The sequence below is a fragment of the Barbus barbus genome (genome assembly GCF_936440315.1).
Source record: "Barbus barbus genome assembly, chromosome: 32".
Lineage (NCBI taxonomy): Eukaryota > Metazoa > Chordata > Actinopteri > Cypriniformes > Cyprinidae > Barbus > Barbus barbus.
Window position 1 is genome coordinate 2,346,272 of NC_136760.1, and position 27,892 is coordinate 2,374,163.

The window sequence follows — 27,892 nt, forward strand, 5'->3', positions numbered from 1 at the left end:
ATTTTGTCTGCTCTGGAGTGATGTAGACCCTCTGAGTTGAGGACAGTGCTTATTATGCTGCTCTTAAACCTATAACATCAAGCACACTACACCAAACACTAAAGCATTTGTTTCAAGGGTAAATGCTGCACAGTCTAGTGAGACTGTTAGTTTACTGTGACTCAGCACAGATGTAAAAAAAAAAAAAATGTTTAACATATTCTTTGTTTTTGTATAAACACTGATGTTTTTTCGCTTTTGGGTGTTGAGCGTGCTCTAATGGTGTAATAAAGAACTGCAGCAGCTGCTTGATTATTTGTGATTATACTGAACAGGTGACTTTTTAACCTAGAGTTAACGTTGGAAAATATCTAGAAGGTAAAGAGAATGGTAACTATGCATCTATGGGTTTTCATAGCTTCCATCTGTTTGTTAGACAATACAACAATACACAATGTACAGATAAAATAGTTTTACACTGAAAATAATAGACAAGAAGTCCCATAATATTATGTAAACATATTTAAATTTAAAAAAAAGTAAGGTGTGTTATTGATCATGAAAGCCTAAAACTAAAGAATGCTGAAGCTAGGGTTTTTGAATCTCAGTATGTGTCCACTTTAGTCTGTATGTGTCCACTGACCACTAGATGGGACCCTTGTCCAGATTGATAACTGCCCAAACACTTACAGAGAGGTTAACTAGAAGACAGGAGTCACATTGTCTCAGTTTAGGCAGTTTGCTGTGGTTGATTAAGGGTTATAGTTTGAGGTTTGGGGTCTGTGGTTGCTGGTTTTGTTGTAGGTAAATTGCATAAAAAGGGTTTGAGATTAGACAGACGGACAGACGGATGGAGGGATGGATGGAGGGATACATAGATGGATGCTTGGATGGATGGATGGATGGATACATAGATGGATGTGTGGATGGATACATAGATGGATGGATGGATGGATGGATGGATGGATACATAGATGGATGTGTGGATGGATACATAGATGGATGTGTGGATGGAGAGATACATATATGGATGCTTGGATGGATACATAGATGATGCATGGATGGATGGATGGGTCCCACTTTATATAAGGAGGCCTTAACTACTATGTACTTACATTTAAATGAATCATTTGATACAATGCACTTATTGTATGGCAAGCCGTTTTGACTTTTATTCCTTCCCAGGATATGAATTCTTGATATCAACAATTCAGTTTTTACTAGTTAAAATGTTAATTATATGTAGTTACATCTGTAATTATTTTCCTATATGTAATTATATCTGTAATTAATTTCTGTAATTACATTTATAATTACACTGTTGACCCATCCCTTACACCTTAACCCACCCTTAAACCCACCCATACCACCAAACCTGTCCCTAACCTCACCCGTATCCCACCTCAATAGCAGCAAAACTGTTTTACAATACAACATGACCACAATAAGTACATTGCACCTATTTTTTTGATGTAAGTACATAGTAGTTAAGGCCACCTAATATAATATGTGACTGATGGATGGATACATATGTGGATGCTTGGATGGATGGATGGATGGATGGAAACAGATGGATGCATGGATGATAGATGGATGAATGGATGGATGGATCACTAGTTGGATGGATGGAAGTGTTAAAATGATAAAATATGATAATAACAATATTATCAGTTTCAGTTATACTGAGTATTAGTTTCAGTGAAAACCCTATCAATATAGGCTATATGTTCACCATGATTTTTAGATGGTATTTATACCATGGTACGTTAGTAGGTATGGTACGTTTTGTTATTACTGATTTGAGTTAAACTTCAGTAATAATAATAAATAAATAAATAAAAACACTCCTTTTTCCCTGAAGTCAGCAATAAACTATCAGAGTCCGTCCTGAGGAACCTCCCTGTGGCGCATCAGGAGCACATGTGCAGTTTGTGTCAATATCCAGTAAGCTGTCTGTAGACAACATTTGTAAGCATCACAGGCACGCGCAGCATTTTTAACAGAGCTGACTCGGGAACGCGCCCATGATGCCCACAAGTGCTGCCCACGTAGACAGTTCAGCGCTTTTGAGACAGAAAGTTTTCTTCTGGATGTCATTCTGCTCGCAGCATTGATTTGAAGAGTTCACGTTGCTTGTGGAGTGATGTCGGCCGGTTCTTAGCAGAGTATGATATGTGTGCTCATGCTAACGGACCCGTTACTTTGAGCTCTGGACAGCTTTGGGAATGATGATCGGTAACGAGCGGAGCTCACAGACATCCAAGCCGCCTCCTCCAGCCTCACCTGCGGCTTTACCGCTCAGCGCGTCCCGCAGAAGACTCTCCCGGGTCGGGAGGAAACACAGCAATGGATCCGTCCAGTGAGTTCTCTTCTGAAGTCCCACGCACCGTGCATATATAAAGTCCAGAAAGGACTAGTTATTCATAAGTTGTCCTTTTGATAATATATTTATAGTTTACACGTTAGCTAAACAGATACATACTGTAATAAGAGGTGATGTGTTTGAGCAACATGCATTTTCTCTCTTTAACTTAACTTTTTATCCTACCTTCAGCGTTTATGTTTGATCATTTTTAAATGCCTTTAGATTTTTAAAAGACTTTAGAACAAGATTTTCAATAAGATGTTCTCTCAGTCTCACACTGCACTCTTAAAAATAAAGGTTCTTTATTAGAATTGATGGTTGATTTATTGGCATCAAGTACTTTTAACATCCATATAAAAAAAAAACTTTTCATTGCATATTAGATTCTATATAGTGGAAAAGGGATCATTAGTTTATTAAAATGTTTTTCATCCTAAGAAAAATGGTTCTTTTAAGAACTGATCACTGCAAGGATCTTTGGGGAACCAAAAATGGTTCTTCTATGGCATTCTGTGGGAACACCCTTTTGGAATCTTTATTTTGAAGAGTTTATGGTGTTCTTCAAAAAAACAAGAATGTTTTCTTCTTTTTTGCACACTTGGACACTGCTAGTGGAAATATTAAACGAGTTATAGTTGTAGAAGATTTTATTTAGGGCCAGTAGATGAGAAAACACATACACGGTACTACTGACGCAATTAGTGACTGAAAAGGAGCTTTTGTGCCACTGCTACTGAAATAAACTGATTACTGGATTGGACAAAATCCTCCAAGTATTATGCAGAGCTTTGTATGTGTGTTTTTTTTTTTTTGTTCATTTTGTGAACATTGCTGTTCATTAACTGGGTGCAATTAGTGTAGCGATGAACAGCCAGACTGAAGCAATGTAGGTTTGCATCTACAGTCCAGTGGAGAACGGAGCAATCATTTTGGTTCTTCTTCCAGGTCCAGCTCATCCAGCGGCACGGCCAGATCAACGGAGAGCGTGGGAATCCACCAGCCGGCGAAGAACAAGATCCGGCGTCACCAGCACCGTCTGTCGGCGGTGTTCGGCCGCGGCCCCAGAGGAGGTTCTGCAGAAATGGCTGCTGCGGGAGAGGAGGCGCAGGTGACAGATGATCCCTCCGAACTGTCCAATTACATCACAGCTCCAGGCATTCTAAAGATTTTTGGCACGGAGATCTGTGAAGGAGCCAACTACAAGAGCGTACTGGCCACAACACGCTCCAGTGCCAGAGAACTGGTTAAAGAGGCACTCGCCAGGTGAGGCCAGAGATTAATACCACTGCTTTTACTGCTGTTTTTAGCATGATCTTTAACCTGTTGTTTGTCACCCCCCTTTTTGAGCTTGAATTGATCAGAACTTGAATTGATGTATATTCATGAATGCTTCAGAACACAGACCTAAGGTTATAGATTTTTAAGTTTGCTGTGAAGCAAATGCACTGCACTAAACATTTTATGTACAAAAAATATATTTTACAAAATAGTATGGACTCTACAATTGTTAGAAATTCAAAGCCATATATCAAGTCATATTCCAAATTTGAAGTTGATATCACAAAAAAATGAGGTTCATGTACATTTTGTTTAGCCGCTTTTGTTTTGTTTAACTTCACTGATTTTATGAAGTGTTGTCCTTTCACAATATTTCCAGCTAACGGGCAACCTTCTCACATCCTTCACTAACTTTTTTTAAATGTTATATAAATCTTCTTAAAGGCATGTTTTTTGGAACATTCTTATAACTTTACGCACTCATAATGTTTAGAGAATACATTCCGAGATCAACATTCTCTGAACATCCATCGTGATGTTATGTTTAACATTCTATAAAAATGTTTTTTTGTTTGTAATGTTTAAATAAATTTAATAATCAACAATAAAACTGTATATTTTAATATTCGTCGAATATTGAAAATGAAGGGTCAAATAATGTTACATTTTGTGGGTTAATAATAAAGTTAGTGGAATGATTTAAGAAACATTTTAGTAACTTTTATACAACGTTATGATCACCACAAGAAAACTGGCTGCTAAGAGGAATTAAAGTACAGTTTTCATGGTAATGCATTATCTAATTTCAAAAAGGTTTTCATCACAGTATTTAAACTTTCAAATGATACCTAATTTATGATGATTACTAAAATAGTGTCCTAACACCAACAGTTCATAAAAGGGTTTCAGGGTAAAAGCTAAAAGACTTACATAGCAGTATATGTTAGTAAATGCGGTTCAAATATATTCAGGGTTGTGTGAAATAATATTTAAATTTGGCTGATAATATTTTGACAATATTTAAAAAATATTTAGATTCATAATACTAATTTGAGCAAAAAGTCCAGATAATTTTCTTAAAGGTTTGGATTTAAGTAAATGCACAAAACGGCCTTGTGCACATTGGTTAAAGTCCATTGACACAGCATGAGAAGTTTTCATACCAAACGTCTCGGTTGGTTTGGAGAAGTTTGGAATTCAAGGCAAAATGAATTCCTTGGTGAAGCCACTTTGGATCGAATGCTGCGTCAGCACTCAGACACTGAATCTCTCCATTCTTTCACAATTCTACAGCTAGAGTGTGTGCCTGAAAGTGCCTGCTTTCCTTAGTTTGTAATGTTTTACAGTAGCTTTAATTGTTTAACTGTTTTCAACATTGATAAAAAGCAAATCAGCATATTAGAATGATTTCTGAAGGATCATGTGACACTGAAGACTGCAGTAATGATGCTGAAAATACAGCTTTGATCACAGAAATAAATTACATTTTACAATATATTCACATAGAAAACAGCTATTTTAAATTGTGATAATATTTCACAATTTTGACTATATTTGATTAAATAAATGCAGCTTTGGTGAGCAGAATAGAGTTCTTTGAATAACATTAAGAAATCTAAGTGACCCCAAACGTTTGTACAGTAGCATGAATATATGTCCTATTATTTCATGCATATCAGTTATTCTGCTGTTTGTATTTGTTTCAGATACTCCCTGAGCAAAGAAGATGCTGATGACTATGTGTTATGTGATGTGATCGGCTGTATTGGAAACCAGTGCTGGAGGACCGAATGTGTTCGTGTGGTGGGAGACAATGAGAAGCCGCTGCTGCTGCAATCGCTCTGGAAACCCAAAGAAGGATTCGCTCGACGCTTTGAGATCCAACGCAAAGCCACTGTAGAAGAAAACAACTCTAAAGACCAGGACACTGTGACCGCTGGTATACCTCGCTATGATTCCTCCTGCATAATCACATTTGCATTAAAGATGTTTTTTACTGTTACTTACTGAAGCCAACCATTTTGACCGGTTTACTTTTTCCATCTTACTGTAGGCGCTTGTCCTTCCTGCCCACAGACAATTTTGTGATTTTAGCAAGATAAGAAACCAGATATTTACTACCACTGAGATAACTGTTCAATTTTGATATGCCTTTCTGAAACGCGCCGATTTTTACAAAACTCATTGTATTGAGAAGCGAGGCGTGCTCTGATTGGCCAAATATCCAGTGCGTTGTGATTGGCCAAATACCTCAAGCGTGAGATGGAAATGTTATGCCCCGTACCGTATTGTGATGGCCTTTCCCAGCGAGATGAGACAAACAATAAAACCTATTACAAATGAGGCATTTGTTGCATCCAGTGGGGACATAATTACTGATTATATTGACTTATACTGTCTTTTTACGCGTTGCATTGCATCGCGTAGTGATCGGAGAAACGACAAACAACAAGCACTACTCTACACTGCTCAAAACTCACGTTTGAATAGTCAGTAGCAGAAACGTACTTACAGGCTGTGAGTCAGACGTGCCACACTGTCCTTTACGAAGTTGGAATTGCCCCACTTTATAGAAACAGCCTTTGTGCACAGATGGCATTGAAGACTACTCTTCCAGGTTCAGGAAATAGTCCTCTGTTAAATGCGCTGCACACACTCTAATATTTGGGTTGAACTGTTCTGGAACAGTGTTGTAAATACAACTTAACCACTGATTTCTAGTTGTGTCCTCTTTTGGAATTATCGTGTTGTTTATATCAGCTGTTTGGACTCTCATTCTGACGGCACCCATTAACTGCAAAGGATCCATTGGTTAACAAGTGATGCAATGCTACATTTCTCTAAATCTGATCAAGAAACAAACTCATCCACATCTTGGATGGCCTGAGGGTGAGTAAATTGTTGGCTGAACTACTCCTTTAACACCTTCTCCAGGTATAAACGCACAGGCACGTAAGCTGCAGAAGACGCGCTCCAGAGGGAAATCCGTGCCGCTGGACATATGCGTGAGTGACAACGCCGTGGACGGCAGACACAATCTGTTTAAGAGTCTCAGTGACACGGATCTGACAGCTGAAGCTCAAAGCACCTGCACGGAGCGAACGCAGGTGGAGGATCCAGAGGCCAAGGCCGACAAAGCAACACAGTGTCCTGCTAATGAACGGGAGGAGACGGAGAGCAGCGATGACATTGCCACACAGTATTCCATTCACCTACCTCTGGACTTCCCATACTTCCTGCTTCTGCAGGGCTTCAGTTACAGACAGGTAGGACAGACTCAAACTACATCTGTGCTGCTCCTCCCTCTGGCTCACTTCACCGCTGCATCCGTCTTTCCTTCCTCCAGCCCATCAAACGCACGCGACACTGTTTCTGGAATTCAATGGCATGTAGTTGTTATCAGTGCAGCATATTTAAGTTGGCTTGAGAAAGTTACTGATCTACTATTTAACCTCCTAGAGATAACTACAACCTCAGGTCTCACTCGGGTTGCTACAGTATATCTTTCTAACTGATTGAACTTAAGATTTTCGTTAAAGTCCCATAGACTTCCACTGAGTGGGTCAAAACTTTTGTACAGTAAGACTTATATAGTGTTTAAGCTGTCTGACTATCATAGCATGCTAAATCATGCTAGCAACATACTAAAACATGTTAGCAAAGTGCTAATCATGTTAAAAACATGCTAGCAATATGCTAATAACATGATAGTCATGCTAAAACATGCCAACAACCTGCTAATCATGCTAAAAACATGATAGAAACATGTTAATCATGCAAAACCTGATAGCAACATGCTAAAAACATGCTAGCAACATATTAAAAATGCTAACAACATGCTAATTGTGCTAATAACATGCTAAATATATGCTAATCATGCTAGAAACATATTAGCAAAATGCTAATCATGCAAAAACATGCTAGCAGCATACTAACAACATGTTAATCATGCTAGCAACATGTTAATAACATGCTAGATCATTGCTAGCATATTGGCTGTTTATTAGTCCTTATGAAGCACATATTAATGCCGTATTCTGCATGACCATATTTTATATCCCTTAATCCGATCCCATACCCCCATAGTGTGGCAAGTTGCAATTACTTTTGCTGTTTGTTGGAAGCGAAATCTATGGAAGCTTATTTCCTCCAATGAATAAAATATAAAAAAATGAGACTTTTTATCTCACATCACTCATTCTGATTTTTTTTCTCAGGATTGTGTGATATAAACATGCAATTGTGAGGAAAAAAGTCAAAATTAAATGATGAAAAATGGATGTGGAAACAGTTTTAATTTGAAAATTGCTAGTAATTTTGACAATTAATTATAAAGCAATAACAGTAATAACAGTAAAATTTGTAGAAAGACTACTGAAGTTGTATTTTCTTATAAAACATGCAGTACTCCAATATTTTTTTTAGGTAAATAGAAAAAGAAGTGCACTTAATTTATTGAATAAGCACTTGTAGTGTACTTCAAATCTTAAAAGTATATTTTTAAAAACTGTACTTGCAGGTAATATAATATTAATGAAATAAAAGCCCACTTAAGTGACTTAAAGAGAGACATTTTTATGATTGCTTCTTATCACACTAAATTAGAGCATAAAGCACATGTAAAATTAGTGATTAACTGTAGACTATTATTTAATATTAGATTAAAGTGAATATTTAAATATACTAAATTGCAACTTCATCATTACAAATGTGTAATTACAAATATATTTCAATACATGACATGCAAGTTTCAATAGAAATGACATTGAAGTATATTTTAGTTTGTATTTTAGTTTATTATAAATTCTTGTCAGTGCATTCAGCAGTAAATTACATATAAATATGCACTTATGTACTAAACACACTTACGTTCCGCTAACTGCATTTAATATTAATTTAAACTATTAATTATTTTCATTTCATTATACATAACATGAAATTGAGTCTCTGAAAATATATTCATTTAAAGTATATTATTTCCATAACTCTTTTTAAAAGTATACTAAAGAGTACTTCTTTTTCACAAGGGGTTTTTGCACCGCAATGCCAGCTTTTATAGCAGTTTGAGACTGTAGCATGATGTTAGACATAAACCAGTGATGTTGAACTACAGAATTACAGGGATTTTCTCTCATTTGGTTTGTTTTAGGAAAATAATTCAGTCGGTGATCAGAATTGACAATCTTACAATCACAAAGATTCACTCCCTTTACACTAGTTACTACAACACAGGTGACGTCAATGAATCATGGAAAAAAATTATCCCACATCCCTTCGATTCCATTGGAAAATAACAGAGTGTGCCAAACAGAGGAAAAATGGCATGAAAAATGAACACGTATGCAAAAACAGGCCTAGTGTTCACGCTGGACAGGAAGTGGAGTGTCCAAAGCGGAGCGTCCGAAGGGTGGACACACTTCCTGTCAGATTAGCTGTGTGTGATGACAACCGTCAATGATCAAACACACGAGTGCGCACATACACTCTACATGTTCACTTTACATGCGTGAGCTGGGCAGATTATTTACAAATTGTAATCTTTTACTGATTACAAATTACATGACAAAAAATGTAATCAGTAACGTAATCCATTACATTACACATTTTAGGTAATATAATCAGATTACTTTTTGATTACTTTTGGCCTACCTCAATTATCACATTGATTTAAACATAATGATGTAAAATTACAAAGAGTCAGAAAATATATTCCTTTCATTGTAATTAACAGCATGAAGTGCATTAAACATTATATTACATCAAGGTTTCCCAAACTGGGGTTTGTAAAGGAACTGCGGGGGTTTATGAGTTAATGAAAGGCTAACAAGTAATTAAATCCTAAAAATTAAAAATTTAAAAAAATCATACACTTACTAAAAAAGATGAAATATTTTATTTTTACCTGCACGCCATATGACCATTAACCAGAGAACCGTGAACATGCAAATGTGATACTTAATTATTAAATATTTATTTTAAAATAAAATAAATGGGGCTGAGGTGATCATAGTTTCAGTGGGAGACAGGGAGATTGGAGTTAAGAGCTCTCACAACCTGGGGAAAAAAGCTGTTGAGCAATCTGACAGAGCGAGCTTTGATACACCGGTACCTTCTACCTGATGGTAGGAGCTGGAAGAGGTTGTGGGAGGGGTGGGTGGGGTCCTTCACGAAGCTGGATTCCTTGCTGGAGCATCGTGTAAGGAAAATGTCCAGGATGGAGGGGAGAGGGGCACCGATGATCTTTGCGGCAGTGTTCACTGTCCGTTGTAGGGTCTTGCGGTCAGCAGCACTGCAGTTCCCATACCACACAGTGATGCAGGTGGTCAGCACACTCTCAATGGTGCCCCTGTAAAAAGTGGTGAGGATAGGTGGAGGGAGACTTGCCCTTTCCAGCCGGCGGAGAAATTTGGAGGCACTGTTGTCCCTTCTTGTTGAGTGACGTGACATTAGTGGTCCAGGTGAGATCCTCTGTGATGTGCACCCCCAGGAATTTAGTGCTGCTGACTCTCTCCACTGTTGAGCCGTCGATGGTCAGTGGGGGGTGGTCAACAGAGTTTCTCCTGAAGTCAGTCACAACCACTTTTGTCTTACCCACATCGAGGGACTGGTTGTTAGCACCACACCATTCAGCCAGCTGTGCCACTTCCTCTCTGTAGTGCGTTTCATCATTGTTGCTGATGAGACCTACCACAGTTGTGTCAACAGCAAACTTGATGATGTTGCTGGGGCTAGACTTGGTAGTGCAGTCGTGAGTCAGCAGTGTGAAGAGCAGCGGGCTGAGCACACAGCCTTGTGGGGCACCTGTGCTCAGTGTGGTACTGCTGGAGGTGTTGCAGCCGACATGGACTGACTGAGGTCTTGCAGTTAAAAAGTCCAGGATCCAATTACAGAGGGAGGTGTTAAGGCCCAGCAGGTTTAGTTTGTGGATGAGCTGTTGTGGGATTATTGTGTTGAATGCTGAGCTGAAGTCGATGAACAGCATTCTTACATAAGAGTCTTTCTGTTCCAGGTGAGTAAGAGCTAGGTGGAGAGTGGTGGATATTGCATCGTCCGTGGAACGGTTTGGACGGTATGCAAACTGGAATGGGTCCAGTGTGTTTGGGAGACTGGACTTGATGTGATGCATGACTAACCTCTCAAAGCACTTCATCATGATTGGGGTCAGTGCTATGGGACGATAGTCATTCAGACAGGACACTGGTGACTTCGTTGGTACTGGAATTATGGAGGTGGATTTGAGACACGTGGGGACGACTGCCTGGCTCAGCGAGGTGTTGAAGATGTCTGTTAGGACATCTGCCAGCTGTGCAGAACAGTCTCTCAGTACACGTCCAGGTATGTTGTCAGGGCCCGCAGCCCTGGAATATAGGGCTGCGGGTTATATACCGTGGGTTAATCCTGGATGGTACCTGGTCGTTTGGAGGTGTGAGTAGTTTCTGTGCAGGTGTGTCGTTCTGTATCTCAAATCCCGAGTAGAAGTGGTTGAGTGCATCCACTTCTACTCACTATATATACAGTATATATATATATATATATATATATATATATATATATATATATATATATATATATATATATATATATATATATATATATGTGTGTGTGTGTGTGTGTGTGTAGGTCTATGTATAAAAAAGTTGACAAAGTGTAAATAATACACTATAAAAAAGTTAATTTAAAAATTATTAAATTATGAAAAAATATTATTTTGATAATAATAACAATAATCACATTGTTTTCTCCATTCATTTAACATTTATCTCTGAATAACATTTTTCATTTTTACTCTACATTTTCACTCAGTTTTAATTTTCCTTATCAGTAATAAAATTAAAGTGGTCCAAAAAGTGCAATAACAGTATCACTGCAGGCTATAACTTTTTATTTATTTATTTATTTACAGTTTTTTTATCTACACATTTAAGACAACAAGATTTCAGTTTTAGTGGGTTGACACTTTTCTAATGCATGACATAGACTAAGGATTGTTTACTTGTTTGTGGTTTGTTCAGTTGTGGATTCCTGAAATAACATATATTACAGATAGATAAGTGGATCAGAGTCCAAACGATTATAGTTTCTTGTCATGTTGACATACCTAGAATATTTAGATCTTCCCAAAACATCTAGAACTTTATATCTCATGCAGTGAATGTGTTTCATTCCCTCTTCAGGATTTTGTCATCTATGCCCTGATCAATAGCTACACTGTATTCGGACGCCACATTGAAGAACTTCACAGTAAGACTGAGAGCGATGTCAATCGCATGAATCTCTGGGCTCCTGATCTTCTACCTGATCACTGCAGCATCCAGCGTCTGGACATCACTCAGGCCTCAGCGGCCGGACGGTCCGGGACCGAGACCCGACTGAAACCCCTCAACAGAGCAAAGGTCAAGAGGAACGGAGCCGTCATCAAGCACGAGGTGGAGCTGCAGTCAGGAGACGTAATTGCACTGGGCGATCATTACCTCTTCATGTATAAAGACCCCACCTGTCCAAAGGTCGCGCATCTCTGCACCCCTGCAGAGGTGGCTCAGACGAGCAGATGGCCTCCTCTCTGTAAATCTTGCGTGAGAGCGAGAACCTGCTTCAGAGACGTGGATGGAGCAGAGCTGCTTCTGCTGTATGACGTGGAGCATGAGTCCAGGATCCTGAAGGAGATCTTCAGCGTGATGGAGCGGGATCCGGCTGCACACAAACTGACCACGGCCTTCCTGCTGTGTTTATGTCTCCAGCAGTCCGCCTCTCACTTCTCAATGCCGGCTCTCCGGCGGCTGCTGCTACAGATGGCCAACGAGCTGCAGACCATCGTATGGGTGAGTTTACCGAGTCATTTCAGTTCAAATTATTGTTTGTCTTTCGGCCAGTGTTTGGATTTACCATAATGTTGAGAGGAAATGCAACCACAATATAACCAGAATATGATTAAAGGGATGGTTCACCCAAAAACTAACATTCTGTTATGATTTACTCACCCTCATGTTGTTCCAAAATTTTATGAGTTTCTTTCGTCAGTTGAACACAAAAAAAGATATTCTGAAGAACGTTGGTAACCAAACAGCTGACGGTAGCCACTGACTTCCATAATATGGAAAAAAATACAATTGAAGTCAATGGCTACCAGCAACTGTTTGGCTCTTCAAAAACCTTCTTTTGTGTTCAACAGAAGAAAGAACTGAATAAATGAATATCTGCTGAATATATTTTTAGACAAAGGTCTTGTTAATGATTTTCAGTTTTGTTCAAGGTAATTGATTCAATAAGATTTTCAATAACTGAAGAATATTTAAAAGCATGAAAATTAGCCCATGTTTTACTCACCCTCGAGGCATCCTACAGTAGGTTTATATGACTTTTTTCTTTCAGACGAATCCAATCGGAGTTATATTAAAAATTGCCCTTGCTCTTCCAAGCTTTATAATGGCACTGGGTGGGTGTTTTTGTTCAACAGTCCAAAAGAACTGCAATAAAGCACATTCATCCATAATAAAACGTCCCTCACACGGCTCCAGGGGGTGAATAAAGGCCTCCTGTAGCAATTTGATGCGTTTTTGTAAGAAAAAGATCTTAAAACATAATAAATACTTTTCTCTCACTTCCGGTATCTGTTGTATGCAGAAGCCGTTGACTCATGCACCTGTGAGATATGCTAGTTTCGCGAGTTTGTTTACAGGAGCAAAGGAAGCAAAGCTTCCTTACTTTAGCAAAGGAAAACCAGTCTCCTCTTGGCATATATTAAACTCCGACGACATTTTTCTTTACAAAATTTTTTTATTCGTGATTCGTGACTGACATTTTGTTTTGCTGTCCTCCGCGTTCGTCACGAATCACCGGCGCATGCGCTATGCCTACATGCTATGTCATCTGCCGGAACGATTATAATGACTTATACTGTCTTTTTTAAACATTACCATGTCTGCATTTTTGATCGGAGAAACGACAAACAACAAGCACTACTCTACACTGCTCAAAACTCGCGTTTGAATCGTCAGTGGCAAATTCTTTCAATATGAAAACGTTCTTACAGGCTGTGAGTCAGAAGCGCCAGATTGTCCTTGCAAAGTTGGAATTGCCCCACTTTATAGAAACAGCCTTTGTGCAAGCCAGCATTGTAGGCTACCCTTCCAGGTTCAGGAAATAGTCCTCCGTAAAATGCGCTGCACACACTCTAATATTTGGGTTGAACTGTTCTGGAACAGGGTTGTAAATACAACTTAACCACTGATTTCTAGTTGTGTCCTCTTTTGGAAGCCCAAACAAAGTACTTTCGCTTTCACAATGAAACAAACCATCTCCACGTCATGGTGTCGGCGGCATCAACAATACTACAGTGAGAATAAAAATCACGCCCCCTTTCATTTTCTTACAGTACCAACATTATAATAAATATACTCTTTTGGGTTCTGCAAAATAAATAAAGTCATATGGGCTTTGAATGACATGAGGGTGAGCAACTGATCACAGAATTAACAATTTTTTGCATGAACTATCACTTATTAGCACTGTAACTAATAGTGTAACATGTTATATAGTGTATGAGTCAAGCGTAATGACTTTTATGGTGCTTTTGCATCTTTTTAGAAACTTAAATGCTTGTAACTGCATGGAAAACAAACTTCAGATGTTCTGTGTAAGATAGAAAGTAGCCAAACATGGATTTGAGCAACATGAGAGTCAGTGAATGACAGCATTTGAATAGTTTTACAGCCAATCGTTAGACATTTTTAGTCTTCCTTGTTTTGCATTGTAACTGTACTGTATCTTTTATACTTTAATACAGGAAAAGGCAAAGGAACTCGCTGCTTTGCAGCCTGAAATGTAAGATCAGGAACTCGTTTCTCATCATTTCGTAACCAGAGGAATTAAAATTCAATATCTTAGACACGGCATACATTAAAACCAGATTTTCCTCGCTCTCCTGACACAAGCAGAAGTGAGTCAGACGCGCCAGACTGGCCTTCTGGCGCTGACAGACTGATCCGGGGTCTGGAGCCGCTGGTCCTCTGGATGTCCAACTCTGTCCAGATCCTTCACTTCATCCACCAGGAGGTTCCTCGTCTGCTGCACGGAGTCTCTCAGGAGGAGGAGGAGGAGGAGGAAGACTGCATTGGTAAATCAGTCAGTGCTGAAGTGAATAATGTGATGTATGCGTTCAGATTCAGTATCTTTGCGTGTCTGTGGTTATATTCCAGCGGTGCTGGAGCTGCGGCTCTCCTCCGTGCGCTCGGCCAGTGAGGAGGCCATGACGGTCCTGGAGGAGGCCCTGAGGTTCACCTTCCAGCAATGTGTCTACTATCTCACCAAGGTCAGGCCTTCTGCACGCTTAAACGGAGGTTTCATCCAAAAATGATCATTCTGTCATCAGTTATTTAAAAGCTGTTTGACTTTCTTTCTTCTGTGGAACAGATTTCTTTCAGTTTTAGTGCATCAGTTTATCAATTTAATTTTTAAATTAAAACATTTTTTTGGGGGAATTTTTTGTTTTTGAAATGTTTTTGACATTTTTACTAGTTTTTACTAATCTCTGTTATTTGTATTATTTTTTTCAGTTTGAGTTATTTTAATATATCAATTAAACAATCGATACATTTATGCATAAGCAGTACTTGACCAGTAGTATTTTAGTATTATTGTGATACGTTTTTCTTCTTCTTAATTTTAGTGAAAGTTGTAGTGTTTTTGTTGTATGCATTTTGGATTTTTTTAAATGTCTATTGAATTTTTTTATTTTTGATTTATTTTGGTTTTAGTTATTTTAGTACATCAATTTAACACCAGAATGAAGATACATTAGTAATACTTGTAACCAGTTTTATTTTAGTATGATTGAGATACTATTAAAGTTTTTATTAATATTTGAATTTAGTTTTTTATATTTTACTTTTACTTAAAGCTTTAGTGGGTTTTTTTTTTCTTTCATTTTTTAATATGCATATAATTTTTATTTATTTTTATTTCAGTTTTAATTATTTTGGTACATCAGTTTAACACAAAGAACACAAAAGAAGATACATACTTTTCTGTTTTCATTTTAACTTTAGTTAGTCATTTTTTTTATTTTATGTATACTTTATATATAATATAATATAATATAAATATTCTGTATAATTTTTATTCATTGTCATTTCAGGTTTAGTTATTAGTTACTACATCTGTTTAGCACAAAATACATTTTGAAGAAATTTTCACAAGTCACAACAAAAGGAAGTAGTGAAAGATTTTTTCTTCCGTATTGTGACAGAAGTCAATACATTAGAATGTAATGGATTATCAAAAAATAAAAATTCAGGGCATCGGATTATTGATTGGATGTTGAGATGTGGGCGTGGCTCTCAAGCCAGTATGCAGATGAGGAGTGAGTTTACGGGGGTGGAGCTTAAGAGCACTGTATACTTGGAGAAATCCTGCATTTGTTCCTAGAGAGAGGACTGAAGATCCACTGGAAGATCGAAATGTGGCACAATGTTTGAGTGAATTCAATGTCAATGCAGTGAAATGGAGTCAAAATCTCTCTTTACACCGCAAAACCATATATGTTACATATACTCAACTTAATGGAAATAAAGATTGTGCTTAAGAAAAATAATGTGATTCTAGCTTTAGCTCGTGAGCCGGTTTGAATGATGAATAACACAGGTTAGCAGCCCAGAGAAACTGTGGCTTTGTGAACTGCAGCGCTGATCTCAAGTGCTTCCAGATGTCTTTGCTGCATCTGACCTTGATGGACCTCTTTAGCTCGTGGACATGAATGAATGAATCTAGTGTATCATACAGTACGTGTATGTGATCTTCATATCTTGGCTTCCCACCGTATGTGCTTTTGTTACATTTGCAGAGATTTAGTTTATATTGTTTTTATTTGAATTTTAGTTAGTAACTTTGTTGATGCGCTTTGGTTATTTCTATTAGTATAATTTTTTTATTTTATATAGCTTTTTTATTATATTTTCTTTCAGTTTTAGTTATTTTAGTCTACCAATTTAAGCTAAATGAAAACAAGAAATATAACCCGGGCAACTAGTAATTAATTAATTACAATAAAAGGGTGAAGGGAGGAGCGAGGACTCAATTGCAGGAGGGAAAAAAGGGCTTTTATCAATACAAAAAATAAATAAAGAAACAAAACTAGCCCGGAGGGGAAAACAGACTGGCAAAGGCAAGGCAGGACAGAACTTCAAACGGGGTAACATCGACGACGAACTAGCACAAGGAGATTAGAAAGGGAGGGTCGTTTGGCAAAGCCGGGATTTGGGATTGATTTGTGTTCTGCATGGGAAAATCCTCCAATGTCTCGGCCTTTGGGAAATTATATTATTATTAGAGATTGTTCGCCGTGGAAAGAGAGGCTGTTCATAGGGTGTGATTTGATTTAGTGCAATATAACGTCCAACATTTTGATGAGGCTTTTTTGTGGAAAAAGTCAATTGGTTTGTTGGAATGTGAAGCTACTTGAAACAACAAGCTGGAGGCATTTCATCCGTCATCGTGCAAACAAATTCAGTCTCTGATGTTTAATGAGTTTGTGTTTGAATATATAGAGAGACACACAAACCGCACAGGAAAATTATCATTTATTTAGTCAATTAACCATGACTAATTGCATTCATTATAAAGATAATCAATTAAAGTGTTCAATAACTCAAATTCAAAAGTTAGTTGGAGTCGTGGGAAATTTCCTTGAGAAGAGGTTTTTCATCCTAACATTTAGATTCTGAGAAATATTTTTATTGACTGGCATTTATTGAGAGTGGAAATGATTAAGTCGTGTGGTTTGTATCGGTGGCGCAAAGCATCCGTTCTTCTGTAAATGATATTTTATACTTTAAAAGCTTGGCAAACGTCTCGTTCTGTTCTCACACGGTGCCAGCGCTCCATTATGAGCTCAATATTTTCAGTAGGAAAGTTGAATCAAAAACAAACACGGCCGGTTGGAAAGCAAACTGATGTTTTACGGCTACAATAACAGGCTGTGTTCTCTCTGTGGAGGATTTGAGTGACTCGATCTCGCTGAGAAGGAAACAGCTGCTGGACTTAAACTAATAAAACACGTTTGTTGGTGATTCCCAGCGCTGGACACAACAGGTTTAGTTTACATTCAGTCAGTGTTTGCTGCAGAGAAGCATTTTACATTCAATTCAAATTCATTTGAATAGTGCTCTCATGCGTATGATATTTCAGGAATCACTTCAACTTTGCAGTGAGCAAGTCACAGAGCGGAGTGACAAAGAAAAAAGATGGAAGCAGGGATATAGGGTGTAATATTATCCTTAATTAAAACTAAAACTGAAACTAAAAACCCATTTCCGTTAATTGAAATAAAATAAACATAACTGAAATGAAATGAAAATAAAATAATATATATTAAAAAATATTTTATTTCAGTTAGTTTCCAATTTGAGATTTCTCATTTTCATTTAGTTTATTTTAATGATGTAATAAAATAACTAAAATTAAAACTGAAATAAAAATGAATTAAAACATTAATAACATATCAAGAAACATTTATAAATAAAAATGACAGAAACACTGCAAAAATAATATCTGAATAATACTAAAATGACTCTGGATGCAATATACATTATAAATAAAAACACTAAACTAAAATAGACTGAAATAAAATAATAATAAAATATAACCATTTTCATAAAATTTTCATGTGCAGTTTCTTTTTTTTAAATTAGGGTTGTCAAACAATTAGAAATAAACCTGTCTACCTCTAATGTTTTCAATATATGCATGAATATAATGTTTTAATAAAACTGTTCCAAATCAGCTTTACAGGGAATATTGCCAAGTTACAGATGGAAGAAGATGGAAGATGCAATGCAATGCAAAAAAATAAACATAAATAAAAAAATTATAAAATAAAAAAATTCAATTAATTTAAACATTTTCATAAATCTTTCATGTGCAGTTTTTTTGCTTTAAAAATTAGGGATGTCAAGCAATTAGTTGGAAATTAATCAGCTAAATTATTGCTAAAGTTAATATCTGGAGATGAATATGATATGAAATGTCATTATGACCATTGAAAGCCTTTGTAGATGAATCTCTGTTTCGGTGGGAAGCAGTTTGGTTGTGTATCTCAGTTTTTCCTTCATGGTTTTGGGTGGATATTTTCTGCTGTTTGGAGACGGAGCTGCCAGAACGGCCTGCGGCTGCCAAACTGGTGTCAGCGCGAGAGAATCCATACATACGCCGGGATCCAGCCGTCTGCACACGATTACACAGAACAAAGCCAGCTTTGTGTTATTGTGATGTGTGGCACATTGAGACGGAGGACGTGGGCTGAACGTCTTCAACACAGACTCTCTTTCAGTGATTCCCTGACTGTATATCACTGCCGCCAGCTGCAGATGCGTTCACATACAGGCTTACTGCTCAAATATAGAGAGCTGTTAGCAACAGAGATGTCAGAGAATGGCAAACACATGTGCTTTATCTCAGCAGCTTTATTCCAGTTGTTTCAGGTCTGTTTTAGGCTCTTAAAGCATGAAAGATTGCAGGAAGGTTGTGAGAGGACGAGAGCGAGATCGTGGTCTGTCTAAGGAAGCTCATCCTGCTCTGTTGATGATAAGATGTATATGGACTGTCTTGTCTTTTAGAAACAGCCAGGAATGAACTTTGAAAGTGGCACGACCTAAACAATGAATCATTCAAATATAGGCGCTGCTAAAAGAGATGTCATTTTCATTTAGTTTAACCTGATGCACTAAAATAACTATACAATTATTAATTAATATATTTATATATATATATATATATATATATATATATATATATATATATAATATTAAAGATAAAAATCAATAAATAATAAAAATAAAAATAAAACACCCAAAAATAAAAAACTGTTTCAAAATAAGGTTTATTAAAAGGTTTAATTTCAAACATGTGTCCATAATATTCTTTATAAATTAAGCTCATTAAGTGGAGCTAGAGTTTATATTTACATGCATATGACATTTTAAAATGAAATATGAATAAAATAAAAGATGCCTTTATTTGGCATTGTATAAAAAGTATTAAAATTACAGCAAATTATTAAAATATTATCTGAAAATATTAACTTTAAATTGAACCCAAAGAGAATCTTTCAGTTATTTGACATATAAATATGGAGATAAACATTTTTAATATTGATTCAAATTAGTTTGAATATATTTTTCACAATTTTCCACAACAAAAATCAGCAAAAAAAAAAAAAAAGGAGACAGAAAGGGGACATAATTAACTAGACAGAAAAGAAATCAAATAAAAATTTAATTATATAATTATATTAAATTATATTAAAAAATTAAATACAAAAACTTTCACAAAACTATATGCAGTTTTTTTTGGTTTTTTTAGCTATTAAAATGTTAGATTATTTATAAATTAGATGATTAGAAATTAGAAATGAGATTCAAATCCTTGTGACCACCTTGACATGTCATCACTGCTAAAGTTCATTGTTCTTTTAGTATCTCTGAGATAATTTTATAGGTTTGATAATTATTTTGAATCAGTTTTTATTATATTTTTCATTTTTAATTAAAGAATTAGTAGTTTTTGTTGTGTCATTTTTTATTTTCAGTAGCCTTTGTATATCTATCTATCCATCCATCCATCCATCCATCCATCCATCCATCCATAGTATATTAATGTTTTATAAAAAAAAAAAAAAAAATTATTATTAACATCTAAATTAAATATATAGTTCACCCAAAAATGAAAATTTGCTGTTAATTTATTGGTACATTTTTGAATGAATTAACCCTTAAGAAAGAGAAATGATGCTTTGTCACTAGCTGAATTATTTATGTATGTATGTGTGTATGTATTTATTTATTTGAGTTTTCATTTATTTATTTTTTGTGGTTTTAGTTTGCTATAGAATTGTATTTTGAGGGATACTGTAGGAAGGTTAAGGTCAGCAGTTGTTCTGTATGGATGCAGTTCATCAGAATGGACCGCTCAGCATCAGGAGCGGTGTGTTCTCCTGGGCTCATGTGACTGAGGTTGTGTGTGTGTGTGTGTTTGGTCAGATGCTCTACCCGCTTCTCTCCGGCGTTCTGGACAGTCATGCGTTCTCCAACAGCGGGCAGCTGCAGGTGTCGTCGCAGGTCAGACGAGTGCTGGACGTCTGCAGTCAGAGTCTGCGTCTGCTCCGAGCGTTCGACGTGCATCCGGACATCAGCGCGCAGCTCTTCTCCTACCTCTTCTTCTTCATCAACGCTCTGCTCTTCAACCTGCTGATGGAGAGAGGTGAGTGAGTCCAGCAGATGTGGCTGATGTTCAGGTATTTCCTCTCATCCGCTCATATGACTGCTGCTCTCGCGTGAAGGGTCCGGAGGAGCGTTTTACTGCTGGTCCCGTGGAGTCCAGGTCAGGGCTAATCTGGATCTGCTGATGGACTGGGCTCACGGAGCTGGACTCGCGGATCTGGCTCACACGTACCTTCTCAAGCTCTCCTCGGCCGTCAATCTGCTGGCCACACCGAAGGAAAACCTTCTGCAGGTCCTGCTTCTGTTCAGTCTCATCTCAATTATTTGATTGTATTCATGCAGAAAAAATCATTTATTTCACTGATTCAACTAGATTACATCAATAAAACTTTAGAATTTAGATGAGGGACGAAGAGGAATTGCATTAAATTGCACACCATTCATAATATACAATTATAAATATTTATAAATATAAACATAATTTAAAATATAATATAATGTATGTATATAGTATATATATATAATAAATACATATACAATAATAAATACATATCAATATATATAAATTATAAACACATATATATATATATATATACACACACACACACACACACATATATATATATAATTTATAAATAAAAAAAAAAAAATATATATATATAAACAAAATTTATTATTTAAGATTTTAAATATATTTTGTCATATATTTTCTTTTTATATACATTCATAGAAAATATTTGTGTCACTGAAGAACTTCTTATGATAACAACTGCAGTAACCAATTAAATATATTTACATATTTAATATAAATTATATTACATTGAAACATTAAACACTAATTACATAAAAAACATGTTTTTTTAATGTAGGCAGTAGTAAGTTAGATGAAATGGATGTGTAAAAGTGTAGATGTAGTGAAAGAGAGGACATATATTTCCCTTCATTTTTAAAGCATAGCTGTTTGTCTGCACCATTCTGATCGTTCCTGTTTGATTAGACATGCATTCCTCTCTCATCACAGTCTCCTCAGACATCAGGAGTTAGTGTGGAGCTCACAAATAATTAACAGGAAGTATTACTCATTAAAGGATAAAGCTTCATGAACACAAAGACTCTTTCATGGTCATAGATAAAGATGCTGGATAAGCCACGTAAATGACATCTGACAAATGATCCTGGCGGGACGTCCCGCTAAAGAAACACTAACTATAGTCACAGACGCTGACTTTTCACTCGTCAGAATTCAGAAATTAGGATCAGGTTTATCCCACCTCAGTGATCATCAGATGGAACCTATGTTATGATATTTTAATATTGTTAGTATTAAAATACTGTTTTTTCCCCCATGACACTACAAAAAACAAATCTACATATTTTACAGTCAAAATTTTGAATAATTATGTATCATAAAAAAAAATTATGTTAATATTATATTAAAAATTAAATACAAAATAATAATATAAACAAATTCAATACTTGAAATAAAATAAATGTTAACTAAAATAAAATATAAAAACTCTTTCAGTTAGCCAAAAATTTATGGATAATATATATGTAATATGTGTGTGTGTGTATAAAGGCAAAAACACAACTATAATATACATATATGTGTATATATATATATATATATATATATATATATATATATATATATATATATATATATATATAAGTATTAAAAATATATAATACTGGAAACAAGCAAAATAAGAACAATAAAAATTGTGACACTGTAACAAAAAAAGTTTTTAAAAAAATGACTGGAATACACTTGTCACTGACCCACAGTAACATAATAAAATCTTTTGTATTATTTAATATTAATATTTGTGATCAAGTGGGCCATTATATGCATAAAATCATGTAACTTCATATCTTAATTATCACAAAAGAATAAAAAGAGATGCTATAGTAAAATGCACTGAATTCAGTGTTACGTAGGTGTGTTTACTGCTTGAAATCAGATGATTTCTAGTATAATTCAGGGTGGAGAACAGTTACTGTCATGTGTGATGATGAGGTGTTTGTGTGTAGATGTCGTGGAAGGCTCTGCGGATGGAGTTCCCGTCTCTGAACGCGGCTCAGCTCCATCACATCCTGAGAGAGTACGAGCCGCGGCGGTCCTGTCCCGCAGCGTGGACGCCATCCGGCGACGAGGCCAGTGCCGCGCTTGCAACCGGTACATGTTCACATCATCAGATTCTGTAATTACATACATCAGTGATTTCTGTGGAGGAGTGAACAAACACTGATGTTTCTGGCGTCTACAGCTGATATCCTGGAGAGCTTCGATCAGCATCCTCCTCTCATCCTCCCTGCCGACGGCTTCATACTGCAGCTGAAAACAGCACTCAGTGAGACGCAGCTCATTAAACAGCTGGACCGCTTTCAGAGATCCATCAGAACTATCATAGACCCAGAATCAGCCCCACATTCCCCAGAACCACCTCAGGTGCACAACACTGCTTTAGATTTGTTTTTATTACATTTCAAATATTCTTTTAACTACTAATATTTTTATTCTGTTACATAACAAAATATTCATATATATATTGTTTGACCAATTAATGTCTCATTTAAATAATCAAACAATTAATGGCTCATTTACTAATATTATGAAGTTTTATTTTTATAAAATTTTATCTAATTTAGTAAAACCTAAAATCAGTTTCACTAAATTAGATTTATATATATATATTTTTTTTTTCTAAAAAAAATACAAAACCTCAAACAGAAGTACTAATATTTTTAAACTAAACTAAAATTTAAATAAACAGGGAAAATATAAAATAAAAATATTAATTTATTAATATTTAATTTCCAGTTTAGTTTTAGTTATTTTAGTAGTTCTAAGAGATTTGTATCATTTTTCTTAATATTTAAAATATTTTTTTCTATATTTTTATTAATATTTTTTTTAAATAATAATTTACTTTACTTACTTTTACTTTTTACTTTTGTCATTTAGCAGACGCTTTTGTCCAAAGCGACTTACAAATAAGAAAAAGTAACTAAAACTAAAAGTTACAACTCTATAAATACTATATACCCACATATTTAAGAAAATAAAGAAATTAAATAAAATTGACATGCATATAACAACATTTCAATAATAAACATATAAATGAAAAAACTAAAATATATATATTATTTATTATTTATTATATATATATTATATTATAATAATAATAATTTCTTTTAGTTATAGTAACTTTGTTGTTTTGTCATTTAAAATAGTTTATAGTTTTTAGTCTATAGTTGTTCATTTTATTTCAGTTTTAGTTATTTTAGTGTAATTGAGATATTTTATAGTTTTTTTTATTTTTATAGATTTTAAGGTTTTTTATTTTCTGTTTTCATTTAAGTTAAAGTTTTAGTTTTTTTGTTGTGTTTTTGTCATTTTTATCAGTTTTAATTTTTTAAGAATATATTTCGAGTTTTTAATTTTTATTTCAGTTTTAGATTTAGTGCATGAAGTTAAACTAAATGAAAATGAAATGTTGCTTTTGCTAAAATAAAATAGGTTTGTTTTAATATTTTAAATATTTGTAAATATTTTTTTCATTTTCTAATTTAATTTTTTAATTTAGAGTTGATTTAATATATTTACATTTAATTAATTATGATAGCAATATTTATATTTTCTTATCAATCTCTATTCATTATCTTTGCTAATATTACAGCTGGTCTCTGCAGTGCCGATGGAGGCCAAGCTCACTAAAGTGGAGCTTCACCCCAAAGCTCATCTGGAGGTGGGTAACACAGAGATGGTGATTCCTCACGCTGGAGCGAGGGACCTGGGCTCATGTGAAGCTCTTTTAACCAAAAAGCTTCATAATCTTGAGCTTCAGAATAAAGATGCGGCCCGTCCGGCACTGGACCCGTCCTGTTTACTGACCCCGCCGAACACGCCACAGAACCTGGAGCTGACGGACTCCGACACGGATTCACACCAGCACACCTCCACAGTCAGACCGGAGGAAGGTGACGGGACGCTCTGTGCTTTCTGTCTCCATCAGTGCCGTGCGTGTCAGCTTTATGAACCGGAGCTGCTCGTGTGTGTGTTTGTAGGTGAGAGTGAGGAGACTGAGACTGGAGAAGACGATGTGTTTGTGCTGGAGCTGCAGAGAGCGGCGTGTGGTTTGGGTTTGATGCTGGTGGACGGAGAGGTGAGCGAATCTCTGAGATATCATGAGCTGTCAGAAATATTAAAGGGATAGTTTGCCTAAAAATTAACATTTGCTGTCAATTTACTCACCCTCAGGCCATCCAAGTTTGTTTTTCTTCAGTAGAACATTAAAGAAGATTTTTAGCGGAAAGCGTGATCTTTAGTGATTCATCAAATGGAAGTCAATGGCTACCGTCATTTTGAGAATCAAAAAGCATATACAGGTGACGCATAATTAATACCCATGGCTCCTGACGATATATTAAAATAATCCAGAGCCTCAGGCAAACAGACCAGAGTGATGTCCGGTTCATGAACGAATCATTCTTTTGAACCGGTTCTTTTTAGTGAACTAATTGAACCAGTTGAACACATCGGACTGAATCGTCTGAAACAGTTCGCGGCTCGAGCAGCACAGATCTACTAGCGGTGTATCTGTTCCTGTGATGAATGAACTGATTCAGTGCTCTGATATGAGCACGTGTGAACCGAGTGAATGAAAGGGACAAATGAACGTTTTATGGGTTCTTATTATTAAAAAGGGGAGCTGATGAAGATTAGTTTATTCACTTTATATACTTTAGACATGTAAAAAATCCACATTTCTCATCATTATTTGGTACTTTAATAAAATAATTGTGTATACATTACATGATTACATTACAGGATTTCCTCGTTTTCCTAAAGCTCTGGATTATATTGTTCAGTTTCATGCACAGACCAATCGTTTCGCTTCATAAGACCACAATATATCATCAGAAGCTAGGGGTTTTCTTTTTTTGTAGGCTATATATGCTTTTTTTTTTTTCTTAAAGTTACGGTTGCTATTGACTTGCATTTTATGAATCACCTTCTGAAGAAAAAAGTCACCTAGGAGTGAGTAATTAACAGCAAATGTTCATTTCCATTCAATTCTGACTTCTTTTTTCTCAGAATTGCATGTTTTTATATTGCAATTTTGAGTTTTTATCTCATAATTCTAAGTTTATATCACTTTTTTTTACTATATATAAGATATGAAGTTTTTTTTTTTTTAATACAAAAAAAAGATGGACATATATGTGTCCCTGGAGCACAAAAGCAATCTTAAGTCGCTGGGGTATATTTGTAGCAATAGCCAAAAATACATTGTATGGGTCAAAATTATTGATTTTTCTGTTATGCCAAAAATCATTAGTATATTAAGTAAAGATCATGTTCCATGAAGATATTTAGTAAATTTCCTACTGTAAATATATCAAAACTTCATTTTTGATTAGTAATATGCATTGCTAAGAACTTCATTTGAACAACTTTAAAGACGATTTTCTCAGTATTTAGTTTTTTTTGCACCCTCAGATTCCAGATTTTCAAATAGTTGCATCTCAGCCAAATATTGTCCTATCCTAACAAACCATACATCAATGGAAAGATCATATTCGAAATATTGACACTTAAGACTGGTTTTGTGGTCCTGGGTCACATATAGAAATGGCCTTTCATAATGTTTAAAAGCGTGTTTAAAAATTGCAATAGAAAGTTTCTATGCTTATTTATATACTTGCAAATGATGTGAAATTCTATAAGCAGTCAGTTTAATGTGAATAATTCATGTTTTTTTTAAGTTGAACTGTGTTTAACCTGACACAGCATTTTAAAAGTGCAATATCAATGCGATAACAATATATTGCCTTATTATGCCACTTATAATTGCATTCAATCCTCTGCAAAAACGCCTCTTTCTTTAAGTGATCTTCATTTGGGGACGTTTCCGAGCAAATATTGATTTATGCAATTAATTGTGTTTAATTATGTGAATTAGTTGGCATGCCATTCAGTTGCTTCAATTACAGCCCTACTCTTGCAAATCATTTCCATAAAGCATCTGGTAACATCACTATTAATATTATAGTCTCCTTACAGCCCAATAGCATCTCCATGTGGTTAAAAAGGGAATATTTTTCAGATTGTATAAGAAACAAAGACATGTTTGCTGGAATATTTTGGAACAATATTTCTGTGTTCTCCACAGGAAAGCCCATCTACTGTGAGTGGGATTTACATCAAATCAGTGCTTCCAGACTCTCCTGCCTCTTTATCCCGGAGGCTGAGAGCCGGCGACCGCATTCTAGCAGTGAATGGACTGAGTCTGGTGGGAGTCGACTATCAGACGTGAGGAGGATTACTGTAGATGTGAAACGTCCTGCATTTCCTTAAACATAAGCAGGACTGTACAGCTCTCTGTTGTGCATCATACTGTTTCACTGAAGCAAATTATGTTATTGATTATTGTGCATGAAGCGAACAACATTTCTTGTTCTTCTTTTACCTTGTAGTGGCCGGGATCTCATTCAGATGTCAGGAGAAAGGCCTCGGCTGCTGGTTGCCAGATCTCACAATCCTACAAAAGAAACCCTGCATAAACACTAGTGTTTAAACTGCGTAAAGAGTGTGATGGCCAAAACAAAATGACAAAAACAACTTTTTTATATGTACAGGTTGTTTTTTGCCATTTGTAATTGTGTGATCTTTGCATTTTATGATTAAAAATATGGAAATGATTAGAATAATGTATTTGTTATGTGCGGTCAGATCTAATTTATTGTATTCTGTATAAAATAAATGGTTGGCTGCATAGTTTTAGTTTGACTGACTAAAACATTTGAAACGCTATGCCATTCATTTCTCATGATAAATTCAGAGATAGTTTCATACATACAGCGCTTTATTATACATGCATAAAACAGTCCACATACAAAACATGCAATATATGCTTGCAGCACGGTTAGAAATACAAGTTTGTTTTTGCAACAAGTCTTTTCTGCTCACCCAGGCTGTGTTTATTTGGTCAAAAATAAAGGGATAATTATGAAATATTATTACAATTTAAAATAGTTTTTTTCTGTGAATATA

The 27,892-nt window shown here is 35.7% G+C and overlaps 1 protein-coding gene across 1 annotated transcript; it reads left to right on the forward strand.

Moving 5' to 3' along the window:
* Window positions 1-1,934: 1,934 nt before the first annotated feature.
* On the forward strand, window positions 1,935-27,868 carry LOC306852229 (ras-associating and dilute domain-containing protein-like). Its single transcript, XM_079388934.1, has 16 exons — window positions 1,935-2,338; window positions 3,290-3,607; window positions 5,329-5,561; window positions 6,557-6,888; window positions 11,797-12,441; window positions 14,406-14,443; window positions 14,557-14,735; window positions 14,818-14,930; window positions 20,653-20,872; window positions 20,952-21,124; window positions 22,867-23,011; window positions 23,103-23,284; window positions 24,516-24,816; window positions 24,904-25,001; window positions 27,012-27,151; window positions 27,316-27,868. The coding sequence occupies exons 1-16, from the start codon at window positions 2,205-2,207 to the stop codon at window positions 27,407-27,409; spliced, it is 3,345 nt and encodes a 1,114-aa protein (XP_079245060.1). The 5' UTR covers window positions 1,935-2,204; the 3' UTR covers window positions 27,410-27,868.
* The last annotated feature ends 24 nt before the right edge of the window (window positions 27,869-27,892 follow it).

Coding starts and splice junctions, on each gene's coding strand:
- LOC306852229 (XM_079388934.1), top strand. CDS start 2,205: ATGATGATCGGTAACGAGCGGAGCTCACAGACATCCAAGCCGCCTCCT. Junction 12,442..14,405: donor AGCTGCAGACCATCGTATGG/GTGAGTTTACCG, acceptor ACTTTAATACAG/GAAAAGGCAAAGGAACTCGC. Junction 25,002..27,011: donor TGATGCTGGTGGACGGAGAG/GTGAGCGAATCT, acceptor TGTTCTCCACAG/GAAAGCCCATCTACTGTGAG.